We start from the raw sequence: 24604 nt of genomic DNA, 5'->3' as shown, positions 1-24604 counted from the left end.
GGCCCCGCCAGCGCAGCCCGCTGCCATCTCAGCGCCGCACCCGCGCGCCAACCCTCCATTTTATTCTCGCTCCCGGTGGCTTCGGCTTCCCTCTCCCAGCCGCCTCCCCCGCCCTCGCCCCCCGCCAGCGCCATCGCAGCTCGCTCGCTGTAACGCCAATGGGCCGGTTTCTGTAGCTTCGCTCTCCCCCCCCCCCCCCCCCCCCGCCCCGCTTGCAACTCCATTGCTTTGCCAGGCATGAGAAATTGCAAAATGGTCCGGGTGGCGAGCGTGCTGGGGCTGGTGATGCTCAGCGTGGCTCTGCTGATCTTATCCCTCATCAGTTACGTGTCCCTGAAAAAGGACAACATTTTCACCACCCCCAAATATGCCAGCTCGGGGGTGCCCCGAATGTACATGTTCCATGCGGGATTCAGGTAAGTGCCTGCCGTTTCTCGCTCCCTTTTACACGGGAAGGGGGTCGGGAGGGGGTCTTGCAGCCTGGCTCTCCCCAGGCAGCTCTTTGTAAATAACCGCTCCCCCCCCCCTCAGCTCTCCCAGTCAATCGATGTCTGGGCTTTCACAGCAGCGGCCCCTTGGTCTGGGTGGTGGGGAGGAGGATGCTGACTGACCTGGGGAAAGACTCATGGTAGTTGATGATCATGGTGGCTCCACGCCCGGTTCATATATATTCCAGGGGGCGAGCTAATGGCGCAGGCGCCCTGGTCCCTTGGATTGAGGTGGGGAAAGGCTGGGAGTCCCCCCCCCCCCCCCCGACTTCACTTGCAACCCCCCACCCCTTTGCATTTTCTCACCATCAGGGAGATTCCAGCCCCGGGTCCAGCGCAAAGCCACTCCCTGACACACGGCTTCAGGCTCAGGGCACAGGGAGCTCTCTGAAGTAGACCTCAGCCCTCCCAGCACCTAGAGTGGTCCCCTGTTCTCCTTCCTCCCCAGCGGGCTGTTCTTCCTGCTGGAGACAGAGCAGGGAGGCTCAGATCCCCACCTTCCAGGGCGGCTTGGATCCTGCATTGCATTTGATTGAGGGTGGGGGGGGGGGCGAGGGGACCACACTGCAGCATCCCTAGGAAATCCCAGGGGTGAGCTCGACGAGAGGCCAACTGGCCTGGACCATATCGGCAGAGCTGGAACTCCTTTCGAAGCCGCTCTGTACAGGCTGATGTAGTCCCTGTGTAAAGCCCCTGGCACCTTCTGGGGACACATGATGAAGAGAAATTTCAGCCCCTTCCCCACAGAGCTTTCGGCACAAGGGCAGGCAGGCTGCACGCCACATCCCCCAGGGAGCGAGGGAAAGGAGAGTTGTTGAACTGCTGGAGCTTCTGAGGCTGGGAGGGGAAGAGACAGGAAAGCAGGGACGAAATGAACAGGCAGAACCTTCTTATCGTAATAACCCAGGCCCGGAGAGTGGAGCTAGCTGCTGGAGACTGCCTGCTGGTCGATCGCTGTCCGTGGTGCTGATTTACACTCTGAGCCTGCCCATCTATTTGACTTCAATTCCAGCACTGTAATATTTTTGACGGCCATTTTATGAATTCTGCAGGGCACAGAAATGTATAAAGTCTCCGCTCAGATTGATTTAAACAGAGAGTCCAGACTCTGCCGGCCGGGGAAAATGGAGATTTTGCTCAGTTTCCTGCCCATTAAGTCATCCGCTCTGAAACAAAATCTTTAAAGTCAGCCCTGAACAGTTTGCTAATTCCGTGTGTGTGTGTGTGTGTGTGTGTGTGTGTGTGTACGTATACACGTGTACGTGCCTGCTTATTTTTCAGGTCTCAGTTTGCACTGAAGTTTCTCGACCCGTCATTTGTACCAATTACAAATTCTTTGACACACGAGCTGCAGGAAAAACCTTCCAAATGGACGTTTAATAGAACAGCGTTCTTACATCAAAGGTGAGAGAGAATCAAGCCGAAGGACTGCTTTGTGAGGCATGGGGCTCTAGTCTAACCTCATGCAGTTCCATTATCCTTCTTCCTATTTACCTTTGGTTGGTGTATCTTTAGAAAATATAATCAAGCAATTATAAATACTGAGCTATGTGCAATGTGCCAGAACTCTTGAGACAAAGAGTGAGTCAAAACATTTCCCAACAAGGTGAAGTGTTTAAAATTATACAAAATAAAATACATCACTGTCTTAGTATAATTTATTATTTCATTAAGTACCCAGGCGGTTTTACAACAATGGACAGTTACCGTTGTACTAAGTGGGATGTGACCATGCTTATCAAAATGACAATTAAATTGCTCTTATTTCAAGATAAATGTTTTTAACTTTGAGTCAACTTATAAAATATCAAACACTATATTCATTAAAATAAAAAAAGTTTAAATGAAATTTTCAGTCAATCAGCTACCACTAATTCTGTAAAATTGCCGGCTATCTCTGTCTTTATATCCATAGCCATTTGTGGTTGTCTAAATCATGGGGCAAGAGATTGAAACATTATTGAGCCAATTAAATTAAATTATTTCCATGATAATTTGCACCTCAACTTCACCAAATTCAATTTAACAAGACAACGTGGCAATGGAAATTATTCCTCAATTCTCTTCATTTCCTCAAAACTCAATCTTTGGAAGAATTTAATGTGACGTGAAATTAATTATTAGTTTATCATTGCTGTTCTTCTTCAACTTGTAATGTTAACACTGGTAAATGCTGGGCCAGTCTTCTTTCTTTACTTTTATATATGTTTAGCCATTTATCTTCGGTGAGTGGAGACTGATGTCATAAACTAGCCCATTAATGATCAAGGAATACAGATTTTGCCTGAAAGTTGCCCACTGTTTTTAAAGGCTAGATTGTGGCTTGGACCACACAACCAGGCAGAGGAGTAAGAATTTGGGCACACAGAAGATCTGAGCAATGTGTCCACTAACTGCTTCCTTGGAATGGGTAGGAGATGTGATGAACTTTGGGTCCACTTCCTTTGGTCCCTAGTGTAGGGCTGGGGAAAATAATTTACTACTGATGTAGTCCAACACTAAATTACAATCCTTCAGGGGCTCTGAAGAGTAGAAAGGAAGCTATGGTCTTCCCTGGGGTGTTCCTGGAATGACATCACAATGTGCTACCACTATGGCCTGTGTTCTTGCAGCACAGTCTATTACTGAATAAATATCTCAGCTGCACCTCTCTGTTGCTGTTAGTTAATGCATCAAGATATGCCTTGCATGTATCTGTTAGCAATAGACCATAATTAGGCTACCCACTGGGATTCCATTACTGCTTAGATACTTGAGGATGGTGAGCTGGAAGAGAGATTGTTTTTCATAAACATGAGCAAATAAAACAGTAATGGTTCATTTTCTAGTTTTATCCACTGCAGGAGAAATTCCAGGGTGTTTTTAGGATTCATAATAGCCCTTTTAAAAATTCCAGTTTGCTTGTCCCAATGAGATATTACGGGATTATGTTTATGTAAGGGGAGACAGTTGAATGTCATTTACTTTGTGACTCAAAGCTTCTTAATGAGGTACAAGAAGCACTTGTATTAAAAATTCAGCTACATTACTGTTAATACAATTGAATATTCTTGACTGCTTCATTTTGTTTTAAGTACATCTTGGCAGATGAGAGCAATCCAGTCTCATCAAAGCACTCCAGTTCACTACCATGGGTGAAATGTACCCCTACCCAGAGGATCAGCACAAGGCCCTTGTGTTGCCCTCAAGTTAGGGTTTAAATAGGACTTAGTGTTTTGCCGAGGCTCTGCACAGCAGTGAATTTCGTCCCACATAAACAGTACACAATTACAGTCACATGCCTCAAACTTAAGAATTAAGGAAGTCCTATAATGTTGGTGTTATTCTGGGTAGAACCTCAGCAGTGCAAATCAGCAACCTCCATTAAAGTCAGTGGAGTTAAGAAGTTTTGAAGATCTGGACCCACAACTCTCATGACTTCATATCCACTTGAAAGCTGACATAACTTTACTCCAGTCATTTTAAATAAAACCAACTGTGACATCAGAAAGAAGCCCTCTATTATGTATAAAGGGGAGCAACACAATGAAATGTTTTATTTTGTTTTTTGTATTTCATTTTAGGCAAGGAATTCTCCAGCATGTTGATGTAATAAAAAATTTTTCTTTGACCAAGAATAGTGTTCGGATTGGACAGCTGATGCATTATGATTATTCCAGCCATAAGTATGTTTTCTCTATTAGCAATAACTTCAGATCATTGCTTCCAGATGTCTCACCTATCTTGAATAAGCATTATAACATTTGTGCTGTTGTTGGAAATAGTGGAATCCTTACAGGGAGTCAGTGTGGACAAGAAATCGATAAATCTGATTTTGTTTTTCGTTGCAACTTTGCTCCAACTGAGGCTTTCCAAAAAGATGTTGGAAGGAAAACCAACCTTACCACCTTCAATCCCAGCATCCTGGAAAAGTATTACAACAATCTTTTAACCATTCAAGATCGCAATAATTTTTTTCTGAGTTTAAAAAAGCTTGATGGGGCCATTCTTTGGATCCCAGCTTTTTTCTTCCACACTTCAGCAACTGTTACAAGAACATTGGTTGATTTCTTTGTTGAGCATAGAGGGCAATTAAAGGTCCAGCTGGCTTGGCCAGGAAATATAATGCAGCATGTCAACAGGTTTGTATTCTATGTGTACTTCATTCATTCATTGAAACATATATTGCTAACCACATACTTTATTTCTTTTTCATTCACAATTCAACTGATATACAATGTCTAAAAGATTAGGACCTGATCCTGCTCACATTGAAGACAATTAACATTTTGCCATTGACTTTAATGAGAAGCACAATTAGACCCTTAATGTAAAATTCCCTCCACCCCCGCCCTTCCCCACCCCGGTACAAGAGTATCACAAGGCCAATGTGGCATTTAATTCAGAGTAAGTGGGAGGTAAGTGGTTGCATGGGTTTTGTGCTGGCCCACTGCACAAGGACAAATCACACAATGATTCACTAGCGCACCATCAACCTTGGCTGTAAGTAATTATAAGCCAGCCTATAGCCAAAGTGATCAGATAAACTGGGTGGCATAAGCAGGCTTGCAATTCAGACTAGTTTTCACTGTAGGTACTCTTGTTCAGGATGAAGACTATAAATGTAATGCAATAAAATTGGCATAAGTCATGGTGGGAAACCTAAGGTGGCCCACGGCTTGCCTGGATCTAGCCCCTGAGGCTCAGGGCCTCTTCCTCTCCTCCTCCCCCCCAACATTGGAAAGCCCATGCTGGTGCTCCAGCCCTCCCTCCCCCATCGCTCCATCATGGGGCTGGAACAGACAAGATCTACTAGCCTGGGCCCCCCTAGGCTCTGGTGCATGCAAGATGGGGAATGTCAAGAGTCTCTTTCTGCTTGTCAGTCGGGTGCCATGTCAGTGAGGCATTTTTTTTCTTTTGCTTCTCACTTGTGTGTGGCAATAATTATTACATGGGTCAGTGGCCCCCGACCCAAAAATGGTTCCCCACCCCTGGCATAAGTAGTCATAGTCTTGTAATGGCTGTCTGCACAAAGGTGAATTTAACCCAAAGACCATGATCCTGCAGTTGCCTCTACATAGACAAATGGAAGCCTATGGGTAACCGAGATAGTGCCATTGGAGTTCTCAAATGACCAGGGATCTTTCTGAAGACAGGAAATACTTTGCAGGATTGGGAACTAATAAGCAGATGTCCTAATGGGCACCATTGCAGACAGGCACAAAGAAGTCTGTGATAAACTTGTGCAAAGATAATGTTTTCTGTAAAGTGCTGTTTTAATAAGACCTAGCCGGAATAGTAACTCTTATCTTATACATCTGATCACCTATGAATATTGAAATTTTCCACCCAACAACCTGTTTTCTTATGAAATGATCATATATAGAATTTTCACCTGCATCAATATCTGCTTATTATTTCACAGGTATTGGAAAAATAAACATTTGTCACCCAAGCGACTAAGCACAGGTATTCTTATGTATACTCTTGCTTCTGCAATATGTGAAGAAATCCACTTGTATGGGTTTTGGCCATTTGGATTTGATCCTAACACCAGGGAAGACCTCCCCTACCATTACTACGATAAAAAAGGAACAAAGTTCACTACCAAGTGGCAGGAGTCCCACCAGCTGCCTGCAGAATTCCAGCTGCTCTACAAAATGCACGGTGAAGGACTAACTAAACTGACTTTGTCACATTGTGCCTAAGAACTTGAAACTTGAAGTGCCAAATGATTGTTTAAAAAGTGCCCAAAACTGAATGAAACATTCTTTAAAATATAATTAAAAAAAACCCCTAAAATATTTTCCATAATATAAAGATGCTTTTTAATTGCCCTTATTACAGCTCATCAAAAGGTTTCGGCATATTTAGCAATGCAGAAATGTTTAACAAAATGTACTGACACTACTTATGGTCTAGAAAAGTTTAAACTCTTTAAAATAGACATTTTGCATTTGTAGATATGCTACTAAATAAGTTTTAAAATATTTTCATATGTATTTTAACATTACACTAAATGCCTCTAACCACCACATTTTAATGTTCCTTGTTAATTAGAATTAGAACTATCAGTTTCAATATTTTGCTTATCTTACAGCTATTACTATTAATAGTGAAACATACACATGTTGTGATGGCTAATAGAGAAATCTAATCAACATGACTATTTAGTTGAAGTTCTTTAGAATAGATTCTGATTTTTCACAGCTTTCAGATGATCTGTGGACTTGTATTTGGCATTTTCCTAGGAATAATATTGAAGTGATGAGCCTTGTCATACCTAGATATATACATTGATCTTAGGTTACTTCAGTGTTATAATTCAATCTGAGACAAATCCTAGAGTCAGACCCACTTAAATCAATAGGAATGTTGTCATTAACATCAATGCAACTGAATTTGGCCCTTTGATTTTAAAAGTAATGTATCAAGATTAATAATACAATTTTTAAACATTCCTATTCTGTGATGAGCAGACCTCAGGCATCCGAGGAAGAGCCCTTTGTAACCATACCCACACATCCTCAAAAGGGTTGTGATTTTAGGAAAATAAATCCTTTTGAGGAAGAGCACAGTTTACAAAAGTCTTTTTGTCCTAGGCTCTGCTATTCCAAACTCCCCTTTAATAAAGTTTTGCTACACTCCCAGTTGCCACAAACCTAACCTACATATCTAAGGCCACTACAAGAAATGGGATTTCCACTTCCTACCCCATTGCACTGCACTACCTGCCAAAGCTCTGGTTCTGCAATGAGCTCTGTGACAGCTCTGGAATCCACCCATGCAGGCCTCATTACAGGATCAAGGCTGCAACTAGCCATTCAATTTTTGCATACATTGTTTATTTTTCCTTTTAGTGCTACTGTACCTCAAGCACGATTATCCTATGTGTTTGGAGTGACACACTGTGTTGTGTTCCAAAAATAGCATCCATATTGGGTCCCTCTCCATGTCCTCTTAAAAAATGTGCAGAAACCAGGGTAACCATGACATTATTTTTAAACTAGTGTATATCATTCTGTCTACAAAAAAAGTATAACAATGAAACTTAATTCAACAAACATCTTTAATAGGTTTATTTGGGAGCAGTGGGGATAAAGCTCTGTGCCAACAATAATTACAGAATAAAATTACCTGGCTAAAATTTTCAAACTTAGGTGCCAAAAAATAACCACCCTAAACCCATATTTAGGTAACTAAGTATTCATTGAAATCAATGGGTAATGCAGGGTTCTAAGCCCATTTGTAAATCAGGCAATTTATATAAGGGCCTAATTTGGAGTCCTACATTTGGAAATGTTGGCCATCATGTCTCAGGCCAATTGATTCTAATAGTTTTAAATTAAAACAATTATGCTTAAAATATTCTAACAATTTTTATATTATTTTGTATGGCTTTAAGTGAAGAATAACTAAGTCCTAGAGGTGTCTGCGATAATGATGTAAAATATCACACATGCTGCTATCTTCGTTTTTTCAAGATTCTTTATCTACAAAGTAGAAATAGAACTTAAGAAAGGAAGACTCCACGGTAATCTAGACTATTTTAATCAATGAGGAATGGTCTCCCCCTCCATGGAAGCCACTGAAACGTTTTCATAGCCATGGTACTGTTTGCTGAGATGGTCAAGCTAGCATTGGTGAAGGATGATAGTGGGGGGTCACTGCTTTATTTAGCATATTCCCCTAAAGCATCCATGGTGAAATGCTGACCCTAATGAACTCAATGGGAGTTTTGCCTTCAATTTCAACAGGAATTTCTGCCTCTGTTCTTTTCGGAGTGAAAATCTGCCTGAGACTTAAAGTGAAATCCTAGCCCTAATCAGGCTAATCAGAGTATTTCCACTGACTAAAGAAGGGCCAGGATTTCACCCTTAATGCCTAGCAGCATTAGTTCCCTTTCTAGGTTTCCACCTCCCTCAGGATTCCCATTTGAGGGGAGCATGGAGCCCATCAAACCCACCTTGTAACAACTTTAAAAAACTCTGAATCCCAATGCTTTGTGATGGAAAAATGAATTCTACCCCTCTGACTTTGCATCATCAAACTCAGCCTGTGCTATACAGTCTTATTAAAGTGGTAATACCACCAGCAAAGGACACCAGCCCCATTCACTGAATGGAGATACTGAAACAGCAAGAGTATGAAAACCATTTTGAGAATTCCTCTTTTACTGGTAGAGAGGACATCACCAAAAATTGCTGGTTTTGTTTTGTAAATAGAAACTTAAAACTGAAAGTGTTTAGGAGGAGGTTAGCTATACCCCAAATCACAGAGTTAGAATATGCCATCATACTGTTAATGGATTACTTCAGATTCTCCTGTTTACAAAACACATTATTGCAAAATTGTCTTGCCCAGTTGTATAAGCCTGCATCTGCTTTCCTTATTGTCTGTCCTGCTCAGTATTCTTAAGAATTAATAGGCTAGATCAGGTGTTGTTATTATTGAGTGTCCTCATAGTGGTACGGTACCAATGTATTATGGCTCCATATGATTAATTTTTGCTATTTTATTTATTATTTGCATTGCAGTAGCATGTGGAATCCCGTATTTGAACTTAGCTCTTCATTGTGCTAGCCACTGTTTTAACACAGGACAAAAAGACAGTCACTGCCCTAAAAAGCTTACAAACTAAACATTTAAGGTATGTCTAGACTACATGGCTCTGTCGACGGAGCCATGTAGATGAGGTTTCTAGACATAGGGAAATGAAGCAGCAATTTAAATAATCGCCGCTTCATTTACAACAAAATGGCTGCTGCATTGTGCTGATTAGCTGTTTGGCGGCACAGCACGGTAGTATGGACGCTCCGTGGTCGACAAGGGAAGCCCCTTTTGACTGCCCCGGGAAACCTCATTCCACAAGGCATAACGGGGTGGTCGACAAGGGCTTCCCTTGTCGACCGTGGAGCGTCCAGTCTACTGTGCTGTGCCACCAAACAGCTGATTGGCACAGCGCGACAGCCATTTTGACGTAAATGAAGCGGCGATTATTTAAATCGCCACTTCATTTCCCTATGTCTAGAAACCTCATCTACATGGTTCCATTGAAGGAGCCATGTAGTCTAGACATACCCATATACAGTTTAACTGGCTACTCTCTACCTTTTATTTAACTAAAATCTGATGACTAAAAATGTGCTGTATTGGACCCATTTCTTGTAACTCCTAATCTGCCATGTTACATCGTGGAAGTGATTGCTATGGTACTCCTAAAGTGCAGCAGGATGTACAGACCACTTCCTGCTAGCTGTGCCAAGGAGTGGAGTTTTCCTGCACCTTTTGGATGATGATGCCATATGATGCCCTGCAGAGTGATGTGTTATTATGACTGATGAAAGAGTGTGGGGAGTGTTCTATTAATTTAGATTGAATAGATGGTCTAAATGGGTTAACATAATCTAGTCACTGTCCAACATTAAACAGTGTTAAACAAGGTTTGGGGTTTGATATACAGAAACCTCCAACTGCTAAGTACCGTGGTAAATATATTTTTAAATATCCTTTTAACCTTTTATTAAAGCTACAGGAAGGAAAGGAAAATGGTAAAAGGATGCAAAATGTAAAATATTAAGTAAGGTTTTCACTTTAAAACATCCCGTTTTCCCTTTCCCTTTAGCTGCAGAAAATTTTTAGAAAAGAAGAAAAATCTTTGATAGCTTCAGAGAGGTAGCTGAATTAGTCTGTAACAGGAAAAACTTAAAAAATAACAAATAGTCTGGTAGCACTTTAAAGACTAACAAAACATGTAGATGGTATCATGAGCTTTTGAAAGTACAACCCACTTCTTCAGATGACCAGTAATCTGAATAAGTGGGTTGTACCCATGAAAGCTCATGATACCACCTACATGATTTGTTAGTCTTTAAAGTACTACCAGACTATTTGTTGTCTTTTAAGTTTTTTCTTTGTTTGATAGTCTCTTATAGATGGTACCAAAGATGGCAATAACTGTCCTTTTGGAAAAAAAGAGCTGAAGATAGTTGAGATGGGCTGGAACTGTTGATCCTGGTGCTATTGTTAAAGTTTGATCCTATTGCATCAAGAATGATGCTACTTGGGATTCAGCTGGAGCCAAGTAGAGGTGGTGATATAATCTGAGTCTCTCTCTCTCTCTCTCTTTCTGGACTGGTCTGGTCAGGAAATCTCTCAAGGTCAGGATGATGAAGGTCCAGGGAAGTCCAAGATAATGAAGGTTCACCCAAGAGATGGTAGGGATTTCAGACATAATAATGAAGCTTGCTCTAGGAGCAATCTTTCTCCCCAATGTCTCCAAAAGGAATGGAAGGTGGAAAAGCACAATTCCTCATTATTTTGTCCACCAATTAGGCCTAATTCTTGCACACCAATTTTGGTTCACTAATTTCTGGTTCCACACTTTTCTTGCTTACAAGTATGATCTTAACACGTCCTTGAGTTGTATCAGTAGGCTTTGTGGTATGGACTAGTTCAGCCTTTCTCTCTCCCTTTAATACCTTTTTCCTTCAGTGTTTGCTGTTATTGTGACATCTTATGAACTTGGACTGACTTTTTACAATTTAACTCACAATATGGGTAAATTTGTAGGCCCAGCTATCACAGCTGAGGGTGGGGGGAGGGACAAGAGAGGAGCAAGAGAGCCAGTATTAAGTTCTAAGCAATTTTTTTTTTGGGTCCCTATGTCTAAGGGAGGTGGAAACATTATTTACATATTTTTTTAAAAGGAAGAATGAGAGTTATGCAGGGTAGGGTTCTGCGTGAATTATTAACTTGGTACATCAATTAATAGTTTCCAATGTACTTTACTATTGGGTTGTACAGTATGTGTGTGTGCTCTATGGAAGCTAAGTCCCTTCTTAATTCACTGTGATGTATAATAGTCTACCTTGGTATACACACACAGCATCAGTGTGCATCTAATTTTATAAACTGTGTCATGTTTTGCACTGTATGGAAATAATAATCCATCTGAACTCAATCACTAAAGAATAGAAAATAATGAAGGAGGTTTCATAACTAGTGGCTCGGATTTTAATTGAGTGACAGATTATTAATTTCATCTGTTGTAAACTGTCATTTTAATCTAATTAAGTAAATATGAACATTAACATCATATTCATTTTAATGCTGAGGCCAATATGTTGCATATATTTTTGGTTGCTGGCTCTCAACTATAAGAAGTTATATTGGCCAACAGTGTCAGTGTCTGGCTACTGTACATTGGCTACATAACATAATTATGTCCACATTAGGTATATAGTTATGTGCAAGTTTAAATTACTAATGAATTTAATTAGATGTAATCACAAGTAAATATGCGTTAGTCTAAATGAATGTCTAAGTACATGTTCTTTCCATCAATTCATATAGAGCATCTTCAAGAGACATTTTCACAAAGAGTATCAAAGTTCACTGTGAGTGCCACTTTTTAGCATAGTGGCATCATTTGGATTTAAATCTGGATTTTGGGTTGGTGTCCTGATCTAGTTTTGTTATGCACTGCTCTACAATTTCCTGTTCAGAAAGTGGATTTATTTCTCCTGTAGAATGTGTCAGAAAAACTTCATTGGAACCATTTTTCACTAGAAAAACAGGGTCCACTGAAATCAAAATACTTCATGAATCTGTATTTTAAAAAGGAAAAAAGTTTCTAAAATGTTAAAAGATCCCATTTTGACATTTTTCAGAACAAAATGTTAACGTTTTCCCTTTAAAATGGTGTGGCTTTTTCAATGTTATATTTAGTATTCTATATTACATATATATTACATATATATTACAATTAAATATCAACTAAAAAGCCAAAATTGAAACAAAACAATCCCTATGCTTTTCTCTGAAACTTTCTGTAACAAAAAATTCTGAAATGTTCAGGTCTCTTTCCTAATCAGAACAAAAACAAACTTTGAAAACTCAAAATCCTGTGCAAAACTAAATATTCCAATCTTTACACAGCTGTAGACTACCACGTCTACACTGGCGCGTTTTCATGCAAAATCTCTTTTGTGGAAGAGTTCTTCTGCAAAAACTCTTCCAGAAGAGAGCATCTGCACTGGCATGTGCTTTTGCACAAGAGATGTGCTTTTGTGCAAGAGCATCCATGCCAATGTAGACGCTCTCTTGCTCAAGAAAGCTCTGATGGCCATTTTAACCATAGGGCTTTCTTGCGCAAGAAATTCATGTTGCCTGTCTGCACTGGCCTCTTCTGGAAGAGCTCTTGCGCAAGAGGACTTATTCCTGAGCGGGAGTGTCAGAGTTCTCACGCAAGAAGCCCTGATTTTATACATTAGAACGTCAGTTTATTTGCGCAAGAACACACGGCCAGTGTACACAGGCAGCAAGTTTTTGTGCAAGAGTGGCCACTTTTGCACGAGATTGCACCAATGTAGACACAGCTTCCAGCTTTTTTTTTCCTCATAATTTTTCTTCCTCTTATTTTTACCAGAGGGCTGGATTCTGTTTCAGTGCCTGCTCTTTTGCATTCATAAAATGAATTGCAGGTGCAAAGATTATGGGAACAAATGGCTCTGTAAAAGGGAGGCCACTCTTCTGAAACTGTATCCCAGAACTGTTAAAAGAATTAGGCAATATCTACACTAGGAAATAACTTATTTCAAAATAATAATTCCCAAAACAATAATTTCAAAATAGTGTGTCCACACTAAAGTGAAGCTTCGAAATTAGTCCGAGGCAGGCTCCATTAGCTCTAGTCTACACTATTATTAGCTCTAGTCTACACTATTCTATTATTTTGAAATAATAAGGGGAGCATCCATACTACCAAGCCCATTATTTCAGAATAAGGGGCTGGTTATTTCTAAATAACTCCTGCTTTTCTGCTTTCCAGGAAAAATAATACTTATCTCAAAATAGCAGTAGTATGGATGCGCCACTGCTGCTATTTCAAAATAACTACTCCCAGAGTCATTCAAAATAATTACTCCCCCATGTTTCCTGGGGTTCTAGGTTGAGTTAGTGCATCCACATAGAGGGAGCCTGCCTCGGACTAATTTTGAGGCCTCCCTGTAACGTGGACATGCTATTTCTAAATTGTTATTTCAGGAGTTATTATTTCAAAATAAGGTATTTTGAAATAATTTCTTAGTGTAGACATGATCTTAATGTGGATGTGCTACCTCGACTTACAGCTCCAGGAAGCAATGGGGAGTAATTAGTCAGAATTACTCTGGGGAGTAGTTATTTCAAACTAGCTGCACTGGAGCGTCCATGCTACCGCTATTGCAAAATAGCTATTTTGAAATTAGCATTATTCCTCATGGAAAGCAAGAGTTATTATTTTGAAATAATCAGCCCATTATTTCAAAATAACGGGCTTGGTAGTCTGGATGATCTACTTGTTATTTCAAAATAAGGTGAGTTATTTTGAAATAATTCTGTGGTGTAGACAAGGGCTTAGATTTGAAGTTGTGCCACTTTTATCAGGGCTGAATTTGTTCAGTTTAAACAAATGTTGCTTCCCTTACAGCCTGTTTCTATCTCCGCCCCTCCTCCCCCCCTTGCAGTAAAATTATGGCACTGTAGGACAAAAGTCTCCTTTCAAAGGGTATGTCTACACTATAGAGTTTTGTTGGAAAAATGGCAATTGCGTTCTTCCACAAGAAAATCAAAAGAACAGAGGGTTTTTTTCCAGCACTGGTAATTCTCATTCTACAGGGAAGAAGCCTTTTTGCGAAAGAGCTCTTTCGCAAAAAGGTGTGTGTGGACGGAGAAGAGGGAGTTCTTTTGGAAGAAGAGGAAAGAGGAAAATTAGCCAGGTAATTAGCCATTCTGTCCATAGCAATCACAGCTTACATGTGAGAGAGCGTCCATTCAGTCTGGATGCTCTCTTTCAAAAAAGCAGATTGCTTTTTTTATGCACTTTTGCAGCGTGGACACTCTTGTGGAAAATTTTTTTCGGAAGATCTCTTCCAAAAAAAGCTTCTTCCGAAAGAAGTCTGTAGACTAGACGTAACCAGAGGTACATAGTGGAACTACACTCCAAGTTCTGCTCTCTCTACTGAAATGGAACTCCCAAGAGCAAAATATCAGAGGGGAAATCCACTCTGGGCATTTGAGAAAAGAATTTTGCCCTTGAAAACAGACTGAGGTTTTATAAGCCCTACTGTGGTGCTATTGCAGGGAGAAAGAGGCACTAGGCACTAAGTGAGAAACACAAATATCTTTAAATATCAGAAACAGGAATTCAGAAAATTATTGACAAAGGACCATATCATACCATTGATTTTTACACATAACTCCCCGTTGTTTTTTCAGAACCCCATTGAACATTTCAGAGCCATCGATTTCAGCGGGGAGTTCTGCTTCAAAATCAATGACACAATAAGGCCCAAAGAAAATTGCTTTTTGTATCAATATTCTTTGTTCAAGTTTGCTGCAATGTGGAAACCACATTTTAAAACAATATTACTTGTATCCTTCTGTTTTGCTGCATGTTTTTTTCAAATCTGTTTTTCTTTAGAGACAAAAGTGATTGGATTCATTATGCAAATAAAAAAGAACACTATTGGTGGGGGCAATACTCATCTCACTGAAGGCATATGACTCATTCAAGGCAGGATCAGGCCCTCTTCGGGTCTATTTTTCAAATTAACTTGTTTGGAGAAACTCACATTTAGGAGCTTGACCCAGAAATATCTGTCCTGATAAGATCCCTATCATATCAATAGGTATTTTGCCTGTATCAGGCTGCATGATTGAGATCATTGTCCTTTTCCTATTGTGTGTCTGACTCATGGCTCATGATACCCTTTTCAGGGTGTGAACCTGGAAAGAGTCAAAGGTCTTGTTTAACACCTCAGTGTTCACAAGCCAAAATTTTTGAAAGTCCAGATTCTGCCTCTTTTACAGTGAGTAGTTAGCACCTGACCCCATGACTATTTCCTGTGGCAGACTCTGGTTGTGTTTAATGGAGACAGCAAAGCCAAGTGAAGCAAGTGAACGGGGCTGACTGGGAAAGGTGCAGGGCCAGGCACACCCAAGAGGTGCGCTGACTCAGTACATTTCCCAAGCAGACCAACCGGGACTTCACCACCCATAAATTAAAGCCACTTCTTCAGCTGCCTTCCTCCAGCGCATCAGATTCTCTGAGTGTAACGTGGCCAAAATTGTATACCACCCCTGCTGTTGGCTACTCTCTTCTCCTGCCTTTCTCTTGCAAACTGAATCCCTTCTTGTCTATATCTAAGTGAATTGCTGCTAGTGATATACTAATACAAGGGAATGTCTTGATAAGTAGGCATAGATACATGATAGTGTCTACAGGTACGTCACATTTTTTTTTAATTATGATTACTGGTTCCAAGGAGAGAGGCACAAACTGTTCTAAGCCAATGCAACCATGTCTCATGAGAATAGAATGCCTCCCATAGGACTGGTGGTAAATGGAGAGGACGCAAGATAGAGTTATAAGGGCAATGGGTGAGCACAGTGTTGGGATGGATGCTGTTCTGAGGCAGTATTCACTACAGTGCCATGGAGGGCTTTCCATGCACAAAATCCATTATAGTGAATTGTATCTATGAATATGGAGGACGTATTGATGTTTATGATACTGCTACACAGTCCATAAAGGCCTGTCCTTCTTCTACTAAAGTCAGTGCCAAAGGTGCACTTGGCTTCAGTAGAAGGAGGACCAGGACTGAATTTATGCAAGGAACTGCATGTTTATTTCCTTTCTCAGTGCGTTTAAGCCATCCACCTATAAAGAAGACCTGCGAGGGAATGAGGATATGCATGTGGTAAGCTTAAAAAATAAATGTGGGAGTATAACTCAGGAGCAGTGCCAATCTAGATGTTATCTTGTATATTGGGGATTGGGCAGGAGAGAAGTAAAACATAAAACAAAAAGTGTACATACAAATTGGAGATGTTATATATATTTATTTAACATTTAAGTACCTAGCATCTTTCGGTAAATATTACATGTATGTCGGACATATGAAAAAAGTCATTCTTCCTATCACTTTGTTTATTTAACAGTTAAGTATACCAAAAAGTGAGGATTGTGAAATATAACTAGCTGTGATTGGAGACCACAAAAAGAAATAATTTTAAAAGCAGGTTTTCTGTAAATGAATGTGTCTTTATTCATGCTTGATGGAGTTGTTTTCACTAAAAAAAAAATTAAAAATGTTAAAAACAGATCTGCCATAACTGTAATAAAACATTTATTAGTTAATGGCCATATTAGAAGTATTATTTATTTTTAAAATAGTAAATGTCCATTATGGGCCAGAATATAATCTCAGGTGAATGGCGTGCAAAGCTGCACATGTTGCAAAATGTGTTGCATGCAAAAACTGGTATTTGAGCTTGATCCCATTGCACTCACTACTGGCTTCAGTGGGATCAGGATCAGACCCCAGCGCATTTCTTAATATGTACTCGATGTGGCCACACATCTGAGATTCGAATGTGGCGTGCACAGTGTAATGTACATGTAAATATGTTGTCATATTTGTGAACAAGGAACCTGTTTCCTTTTTGTAGAGGAATCCTGTATATTTATTGTGACTGTAGTTTGTGGGGAGGGGGGAAATGCAATGATTCATTTTTAATCTTTTCACAATGTTATTGTTCAGCGTGAATGTGCCTGCAACATTGACTCATGTGCCAAAACACAATATTGAATGCATTGTTTTTAAATAAAATATTTTATTGTGCATTGGAAATCTGTAAAACTCAACAGTGTGTATTTCTTCCTTCCTATTTTTTTAACTGCTTGTAGTTTGTAGACCTGCTTTTGACAGCTTTCGTTGTGTACATTGCCAACACTATATTGAATTCCTTAACGTCATTTTAATCAAAAAGCATTTCATATTTTGTAGTACGCAAGATAGGCACAGATGTATTTGAAAAAAATTACACAATAGTGTGTCTTCTTTAAATCTGATTTTAACATCTAATAGACTACAAACACAAAAATTAAATTTGTGTTACTGAGCAAATAAAGAGACAGATAATGTGATATGTAGCCTTTCCTTTAAGGTCACTGATATGGATTCATTTCCAGAGGAAAGTGACCGAAGAGCTATACATGTTCAGTGACCTAAGTACAATAAAGTTGATTTTTTTCAATCCAGTATGTGGTAAGCAAGTGTCCATGAGATTGTATTAAATGGTATCTTTTTAAACAGTTTTATCTGAACTGCTGAGCATCTCTAAGTATCATTGGTTTCAACAGGCATTGAGGATGCTCAGCAGTTTGCAGTGCAGTTATTACAATTTGTATTACAGTAGCACCTATGGGCTCAACTGAGGACTTGTCTTCATTGCATGGTGGATCAATGCTGCAGCAATAGATCCACCAGCAGTTGATTTATCGTGTCTGCTTAGATGCGACAAATAGATCTCTGAGCTCTCTCCCATAGACTCTGGTACTCCAGCAGGATAAGAAAAGTAGCTGGAGTCGACAGGAGAGCAACCCGTGCTGACTTTACTGTGTGGAAGACAATGTGGTAAGTATGTCGACTTCAGTTACACTATTCACGTAGCTGAAGATGCATAGATTAGATTGACTACCAGGCATAGGTTAGACTAGGCCTGAGATCAGAGACCCATTGTGCTTGGTGGTGATCAAACACTGGAAAGGATAAGTCCCATTCCAAAGCGTTAATAGTCTAAATGAAAACAAATTTATGTCCCTCTGACTTTTTGTATACAAGTAGGGGACTGAAACACAGGGAGAGGATGAACCAATCTTTCAGCCCTAGAGGTTGCCTCTCCCAAATCAGAGAAGATGAGGTACATTGTTGGTTAATGGTGGGGGGGACACTTGCTGCACTTACTCCATTTGATAAGTAGAACACTTCATTCTCCAGGCTTGTTAGATCTAGTCTTCTATATTATTCTAACTGGAGTTTTATGCCATGCCCAAGGCTGTTAAATCAGAGTGCATCCCCACACCAACATACCTCCCAAGAGCTAAATTCTAAATCACTGAGAACTACCGTAAAATGACACAATGATCTTTTTTCACACTCTTACTGCCTCAAGCCGATTAGCACAAATTAGATTCCATGCTAATGGACCTCAGCAGCACTATCCCAACATCAATGATTATTTTTTAACTGAAATAAAAATATATTTAGATTATTTGCATGAATAAAACGAAACTATTTTTTCCCAGTTTACAATATATGGAGAGAAATATTTCTCTAGATTAGAGCACAACTGATATGACAAAAGCCAACATTTTGAAAAGTGCCCACTAATTTTGAGCGTCTCCATTTGTGGACACCCAACCAGAAATGTGTTTTTATTTTTAAAGATGCTGAAAGCTTCTATTGAGTTACAGGTTTAAAATATCAGATTGTCTCAGAATATCTAAAATTGGGCAGCCATAATTAGTGAATACTTTAGTAAATTTGGAGCACATATTTTATTCAAACATCAGCACATGGAATTTTGTTTGCTTTTTTTTTTTTAAACATTTATGCAGTTTAGCCACCAATGCCCTGCACATACAACAGCATTTTAAACACTTTACATCAGCAAAATCAATGTTAACTAGCACGAAAAACTCCCCCTCTGCACTCAGAACTAATTAACTCTCTGAAATATCTGGTTGGATTAATGCCTGCTTGAACTAAATAATTCAGCATTTCTGAAGTGACTGTGATCAGATTGGCTGAGAAAGATCCCAGCCCATATAATTACCTTCTAATGAATGCCTGAGTTCTAACTATATGTTTTTTGCTGCATACAAAGAGCAAAATATATTATTTCAAACTAAATAATGTCTCTGGGAAAGAGTAGAGTGTATGTCTTCTCCATAGCCAGTTGCAGCTTAAAACAAAATGGCTTCTCAGCTCATAGGGTTGGACCCACAAATAGCTGATAGTGATCCACTGGTTCACAACCCAGAGAGTGAGTGAGAAAACAGCATTCAAAGACTCTTGAACAATGTGGCCTGCTGGCACAGAATAGCTCTTCTCCCTATTGCGGTGTTCTTGCCTTGTTCTCAGTCCAACTTCACTCCTCTCCTACTAGAGCTCCACAGCTTAGTGTGGTCCTGCCACCAGAACTGAGTGCTGTGTTGGCAGCAGAGCAAAGTGAAGAAGTGACCCTTCCTTCTAACACTAGAACCTCCCCCAACAATCCCATCTGTGCCTACCATACACAACCCTAATCTCTACCCTCAGCACAGACACCCAGTACCAGCCCCATAATTACCAGCTTATCACCTATAACACACACACTTGCACTTTAAGCATTGGCCACTGTCCCGTGAGCTTTTGTACCTGCAAAGGATTGTGGGACTTCTATGTTTTCCAGCAAGAAAGCGTGAGAGGATTTTAGGTCCTAAATGAAAGAAGAAGAAAAAAAAGCATGGGACAGGAAGTGAGCATCTTCTGAGTTTCAGTCTGACACTAAATTCTCATGTGGCCAGGGGCCACTCACTTAAACAAAAAGTTAGACTAGAAATCTCAAGTACAGTAATCACTAATGCTCTTAGTATAATATTTTGTATGTTTCATTATATACTGCAATATATAAATATGATGGGCTAAATTCTGCTTTACTGTTGAATACAGGAGTTATATAGGGTGTAAATCAGCACAGAAATTGACTTAGTGGATTTGTTCGTAAAAGTGAATTATGTTCCTAAGAGCATGTCATCATCTACTTTCATTACCTACAATATACTGGTGGAAATTATTGATTGGCTTCCTCTAGTATGTGAGTTTTATCTCTCTTTGCTTATTTCTATTCTAGAGTAATAAACCTTAAAATCAAAGTAGGGACATTTTGTGTCTAGTTTGAATAACTCTTTCACTTAGACTGTCATGTAGAAAATCAGAACTCCAGAACTCTATTCCCAGCACTACCTCTGACTTCTTATGAGATTTTGGGCAGGTTGCATACCGTAGTCACTAAATGTCTACACTACCACCCTAGTTCGAACTAGGGTGGTAATGTAGGCAACCGGAGTTGCAAATGTGAGCTTCCTGGAATCAGCCGCTGATCAGTTTCAGCAGCAGCTGACTTGGGGATGCTTGGGGTTCTTAAGTTGAATCTGTATGTAAGTCAGAACTGGCGGTCAGTTTCAGCAGCGGCTGAATCTGGACGCCAGTTCCTACTTACATACAGATTCAACTTAAGAACAAACCTACAGTCCCTATCTTGTACGTAACCCGGGGACTGCCTGTAATGTGGATGTTCTCATTATCTAAATACATGCTTAATCTCTTTTCTGAATGCTACTAAGCTTGTGGTCTCTCTGATATCTAGTGCTGGTAAGTTCCACAGGTAATTATGCAGTTTTTTTTAAAAGAATTACCGTTTTTATCCTTTCTCCGGTTATTGCCTCTTATTCCCCTTGTTCTAGTGTTCTGAAAAGTAGGACAGTCCAATTTACCTCTCTATATACAAGTTGGACCTCTCTGCGCCTGACTGGTTCTGAACGAGGGAATTTGTTGGATCAGGGGAAGTCCCTTGCTACTGGCCCCCCAGCCCACCGCCCCTTCCCACTGCTGGCCCTAGCTACCTGCCCTGGTAGGCTGCCATGCTGCTGTGGCTCCTGCAGCCCAGGCTATGGCATCCCTGGCTTCGGCCCCACTACTGGGGCTGCCACAGCCCTAGCTGCACTACTGGGTTTGCAGTCCCAGTCACAGCCCCAGCACTGCCAGGCTTCCAGTTGCCAGCCCTCTTGCCACTGGGACCACAGATGTTGCTGGACCAGAGAGTCCTGGTTTGGGGAGGTCCAACCTGTAATTTATTATTTTACATATTTCTCTCATGTGCTTCTAATTAGTTTCTTTAATAAACTAAGCTGTCCTGTACTTGTCAGTCTTTCCTTATATGAATCCTTACTCTAATCATTTTGTTGCTCATCTCGGGGAAGCCGGCAGCAGAGCAGCCCAGGCGCGCCTGGGCTGCCTCGCTGCCCGAGCCCTCCCGTGGCTTTGCAAAGCCTCGGGGAAGCCGGCAGCGGAGCAGCCCAGGCGTGCCTGGGCTGCCTCGCTGCCCGAGCCCCCCACCCCGCGGCTTTGTTCCGCGACTTCCTGGTCTGCAGACCAGGGAGACGCAGAAAAAGCCCCGGAGTACACGGGCGGCAGGACCGCGAGGTCCCGCAGTCCGTGTCATCCGGGGGAGCCCCATTCGTAACTGCGGATCCGACATAAGTCGGATCCGCGTAAGTCGGGGACTGCCTGTACCTACAGTTTTCAAACACACAATTTTTTTTCTACCACTGCAACACATTTGTTTAAATAACTTAATCATAGCCAGGTGGGCAATGAAATTTTTGGGTACAAAAAGTACAAAATTAATAAAGCACTGTAAAACTTAAAACAAAAATTCAGTTTTCTTCAAATTTCAGTTGTGTTGACGTATCCCCCAGACTTCTCTCAAGTACCTCTAAGGGTACTCGTACCACTGGTTGAGAAACACTAAGCTTAACATATAACATATCATATAGAAAGACATTTAGTCTGACTTAAATTCATCTATATCCCTTGATAAGTTGTTCCAATAGTTAATTAGCATTACTTTACAAAATGTGTACTTTATCTCTAACCTACATTTCTCTAGCTTCAGCTTTCAGCCATTCCATCTTGTTACACCATTGTTTGCTAGATTAATGAGCTATCTACTATCTGAAATCTTCTCCTGGTATTTACTAGTTGTTCTTTATCCTTCACTTTTATACCTGTGAAACTGATATAAGAATACTTAATTCCCTCACTAGGATATTATAAAATGTAAGGGGGCTCTTAGCTCATTACTGAAATTTAGATGGAGGGGTTGTTGGCCCTCTCCCAGTATGAAAAGAAAAGGGAAGGGCCAAGAGAAATCAAGGAGAGAGATGGGGAGAGGCCAATGATCCAGAAGCATGGAAGGGAGTACCGTATAGGAGAACAAAAGGGGTGTCCTCACAATTAGGCAGGCCGCCAGCCAAAGACAGTTGGAGCAAGAATTCAGATCCTTTCATTATCTGATTCCACCATGGTAGTACAGATGTCAGGAAAGGCACAATAGAAGTCTTGTTCCCTCATTTATAAAAGGTTAATATAATATGCTCTGACTTTAGATTCAGTAAATGAAATCCTGGCCCTACTGAGGTCTATGGAAAAACTCACATTGACTTCAGTGGGGCCAGAATTTCAGCCCTCACTTGTTGGTTCCCCAGAGTAAGCAGCCAAAAGAGACACTCCAGGCTAGTGGGTATCTTTGCAATAGGCCTACATAGCTGTAAAGCACATTTAGATACTCATATGAAAACTTCCATATGAAAACAAATGTTATAATTTATTGCTAACATTAAATATTGTTTTATTTGATTGATTGATTGATTGATTGATTGATTGATTGATTGATTGATCCACTAATCACCACTGAAGCCTAATCAACTGGCAAAGCAGCATACATATTTAGGGGTTTTTTTTCTTGTTCACATTTGCACAGAAAAATAACAAAAATTTAAATAACAGCGTAGAAGTTTGGGGAACCTTCAGTATTTGTGGTTTTGCTAAGAAGCTGTCTGGACAGGATTGTTTGTAAACAGAACATAGTGTAAAACCAAAATACAGCCGACCATATTTTCAAGACACTAGAATCCATCAATTCAGGAGAAAATATTGGACCAAATTTTAACTTGACATATTTACCCATGAAACTTAGGTCAAGAAGATACCTAAGTCCCTAATTTGCGTGTGCAGTCATGTGATTTAGCTAGCAGGTGACAATGACATCTTTTGATTTGCTTTCCGAGAAGCGGAGTCATACTCCAGATTAAGCACGAAATATTCATTGTGCAATAAAGATCTCAGAGAAGCCATGGGCTTAGTTTACACTGCAGGGTTTTTGCATAAAAAGCCTTTTGCGGAAGAGTTCTTGTGCAAAAGCGCATCCAGCAATGTGCTTTTTGCACAAGAGAGAGTCCACACTGTATGGAAACTCTTGCACAAGAAAGCTCTGATGGCCGTTCACAAAATGGCCATCAGAGCACCTGTGCTTTTTCCGCTTGGGGTTTTTTGCACAAAAACCCCTCCGGAGCATCCACACCTGCCTTTTTGCACAAGAGCTGTAGTGCAAAAAGGAGTTATTCCTCATGGGGAGAGGAATAACTCTACCAGCAATGCCAATCTAGACGCGCTTTTCCGAAAATGCTTTTAATGGAAAACTTTTCAGTTAAAAACATTTCCGGAAAATCATGCCAGTGTAGACGTAGCCATGGTGTTTTAAGTCTTTACCACTGTATGTATCAATATCTGAAATAGCCAGTTTGGTCTGGTATACAGATAATAGTATATTCAGTACTACTCACGTTTGTGGGTCTCACTAGGTAAAAACCTTATTATCGCTGGAATGCTTTAATGCTTTCATTTTTACTCTATAGAGTGTTGAGTTTAAATCCTGGTTCTGGTCACAGCCTGTTGTAGTCTGCTGAATGCTACACTGATTTTTTTTCAAGATGTTTTTCATTTTATTTGCATAACCTTCTTACCTAGAGCTTGCTGGATAAGGCTAAAAGGAACATTTCTGGGCCCTCGGGACAATTCAAAGTATTAAAAGGCATCCTCAGTTGTTGTAAATTGTCACCACTGAAGTCAACAGAGAATCTATTCCATGGGCCCCTTACACCAACCCGTTATTATTTAACACACATCCTGGGAGCCAGAAACTCTCATTTGTCCATCATTCCCTCTCCTACCAACCCTGATCCGTTGCAACTTTCGTTGCTGCCTGGTTTAGAACAGGCTTATTTGGCAAGAGGCTTTTTGCAAACTGATGGCTTGATTCTAATCTTTCTTGCTGTGATGGAAATCAAGATCAGCAATCAACTAAAGCCACTGGAGTTACCACAGGTATGCTCAGTCTGAAGTTCTGTTCCTTTGAGGATTACTGCTCTCTGAATACCTGCCACAATACAAACCCAATCTGAAAGGCATACTTGTTTGAGAGGGCTTTTCCTTGATTTACTCTGATGTGTAAATTACCTTTGAGTTGCTCTCATGAAATGCACTATATAAATGTAAGGGAGTTATTGAATGATTACACATTTATTTTATGTCTGCACACTCTAAGGGCTCTTTCTATCTATGTTTTTTTTTAAACCCACACACATCCTCATAAAAATAATGGCATACTGTCAAGTAGATCTGCATATTCATATCCAGAATGTAGCC

The 24604-nt window shown here is 40.4% G+C and overlaps 1 protein-coding gene across 1 annotated transcript; it reads left to right on the top strand.

Annotated features, from left to right (window-relative positions):
- The first annotated feature begins 237 nt into the window (after nucleotides 1-237).
- ST8SIA3 (ST8 alpha-N-acetyl-neuraminide alpha-2,8-sialyltransferase 3) lies at nucleotides 238-7197 on the top strand. Its single transcript, XM_075932628.1, has 4 exons — nucleotides 238-416; nucleotides 1770-1892; nucleotides 4052-4609; nucleotides 5893-7197. Exons 1-4 carry the CDS (start codon nucleotides 238-240, stop codon nucleotides 6173-6175), a joined length of 1143 nt encoding a protein of 380 aa, XP_075788743.1. The 3' UTR covers nucleotides 6176-7197.
- Nucleotides 7198-24604: the final 17407 nt, after the last annotated feature.

The sequence above is a fragment of the Pelodiscus sinensis genome, chromosome 6 (genome assembly GCF_049634645.1).
Source record: "Pelodiscus sinensis isolate JC-2024 chromosome 6, ASM4963464v1, whole genome shotgun sequence".
Taxonomy (NCBI): domain Eukaryota; kingdom Metazoa; phylum Chordata; order Testudines; family Trionychidae; genus Pelodiscus; species Pelodiscus sinensis.
The sequence above is the reverse complement of the archived record's forward strand: the minus strand, read 5'-3'. Positions and strand labels throughout refer to the sequence as shown.

What these genes read in the sequence shown, in the direction of transcription:
- ST8SIA3 (XM_075932628.1), top strand. Translation starts at nt 238, where the DNA reads ATGAGAAATTGCAAAATGGTCCGGGTGGCGAGCGTGCTGGGGCTGGTG. An exon ending in ACAGCGTTCTTACATCAAAG is followed by an intron (nt 1,893 to 4,051) that starts GTGAGAGAGAAT and finishes ATTTCATTTTAG; the next exon opens with GCAAGGAATTCTCCAGCATG. An exon ending in ATAATGCAGCATGTCAACAG is followed by an intron (nt 4,610 to 5,892) that starts GTTTGTATTCTA and finishes ATTATTTCACAG; the next exon opens with GTATTGGAAAAATAAACATT.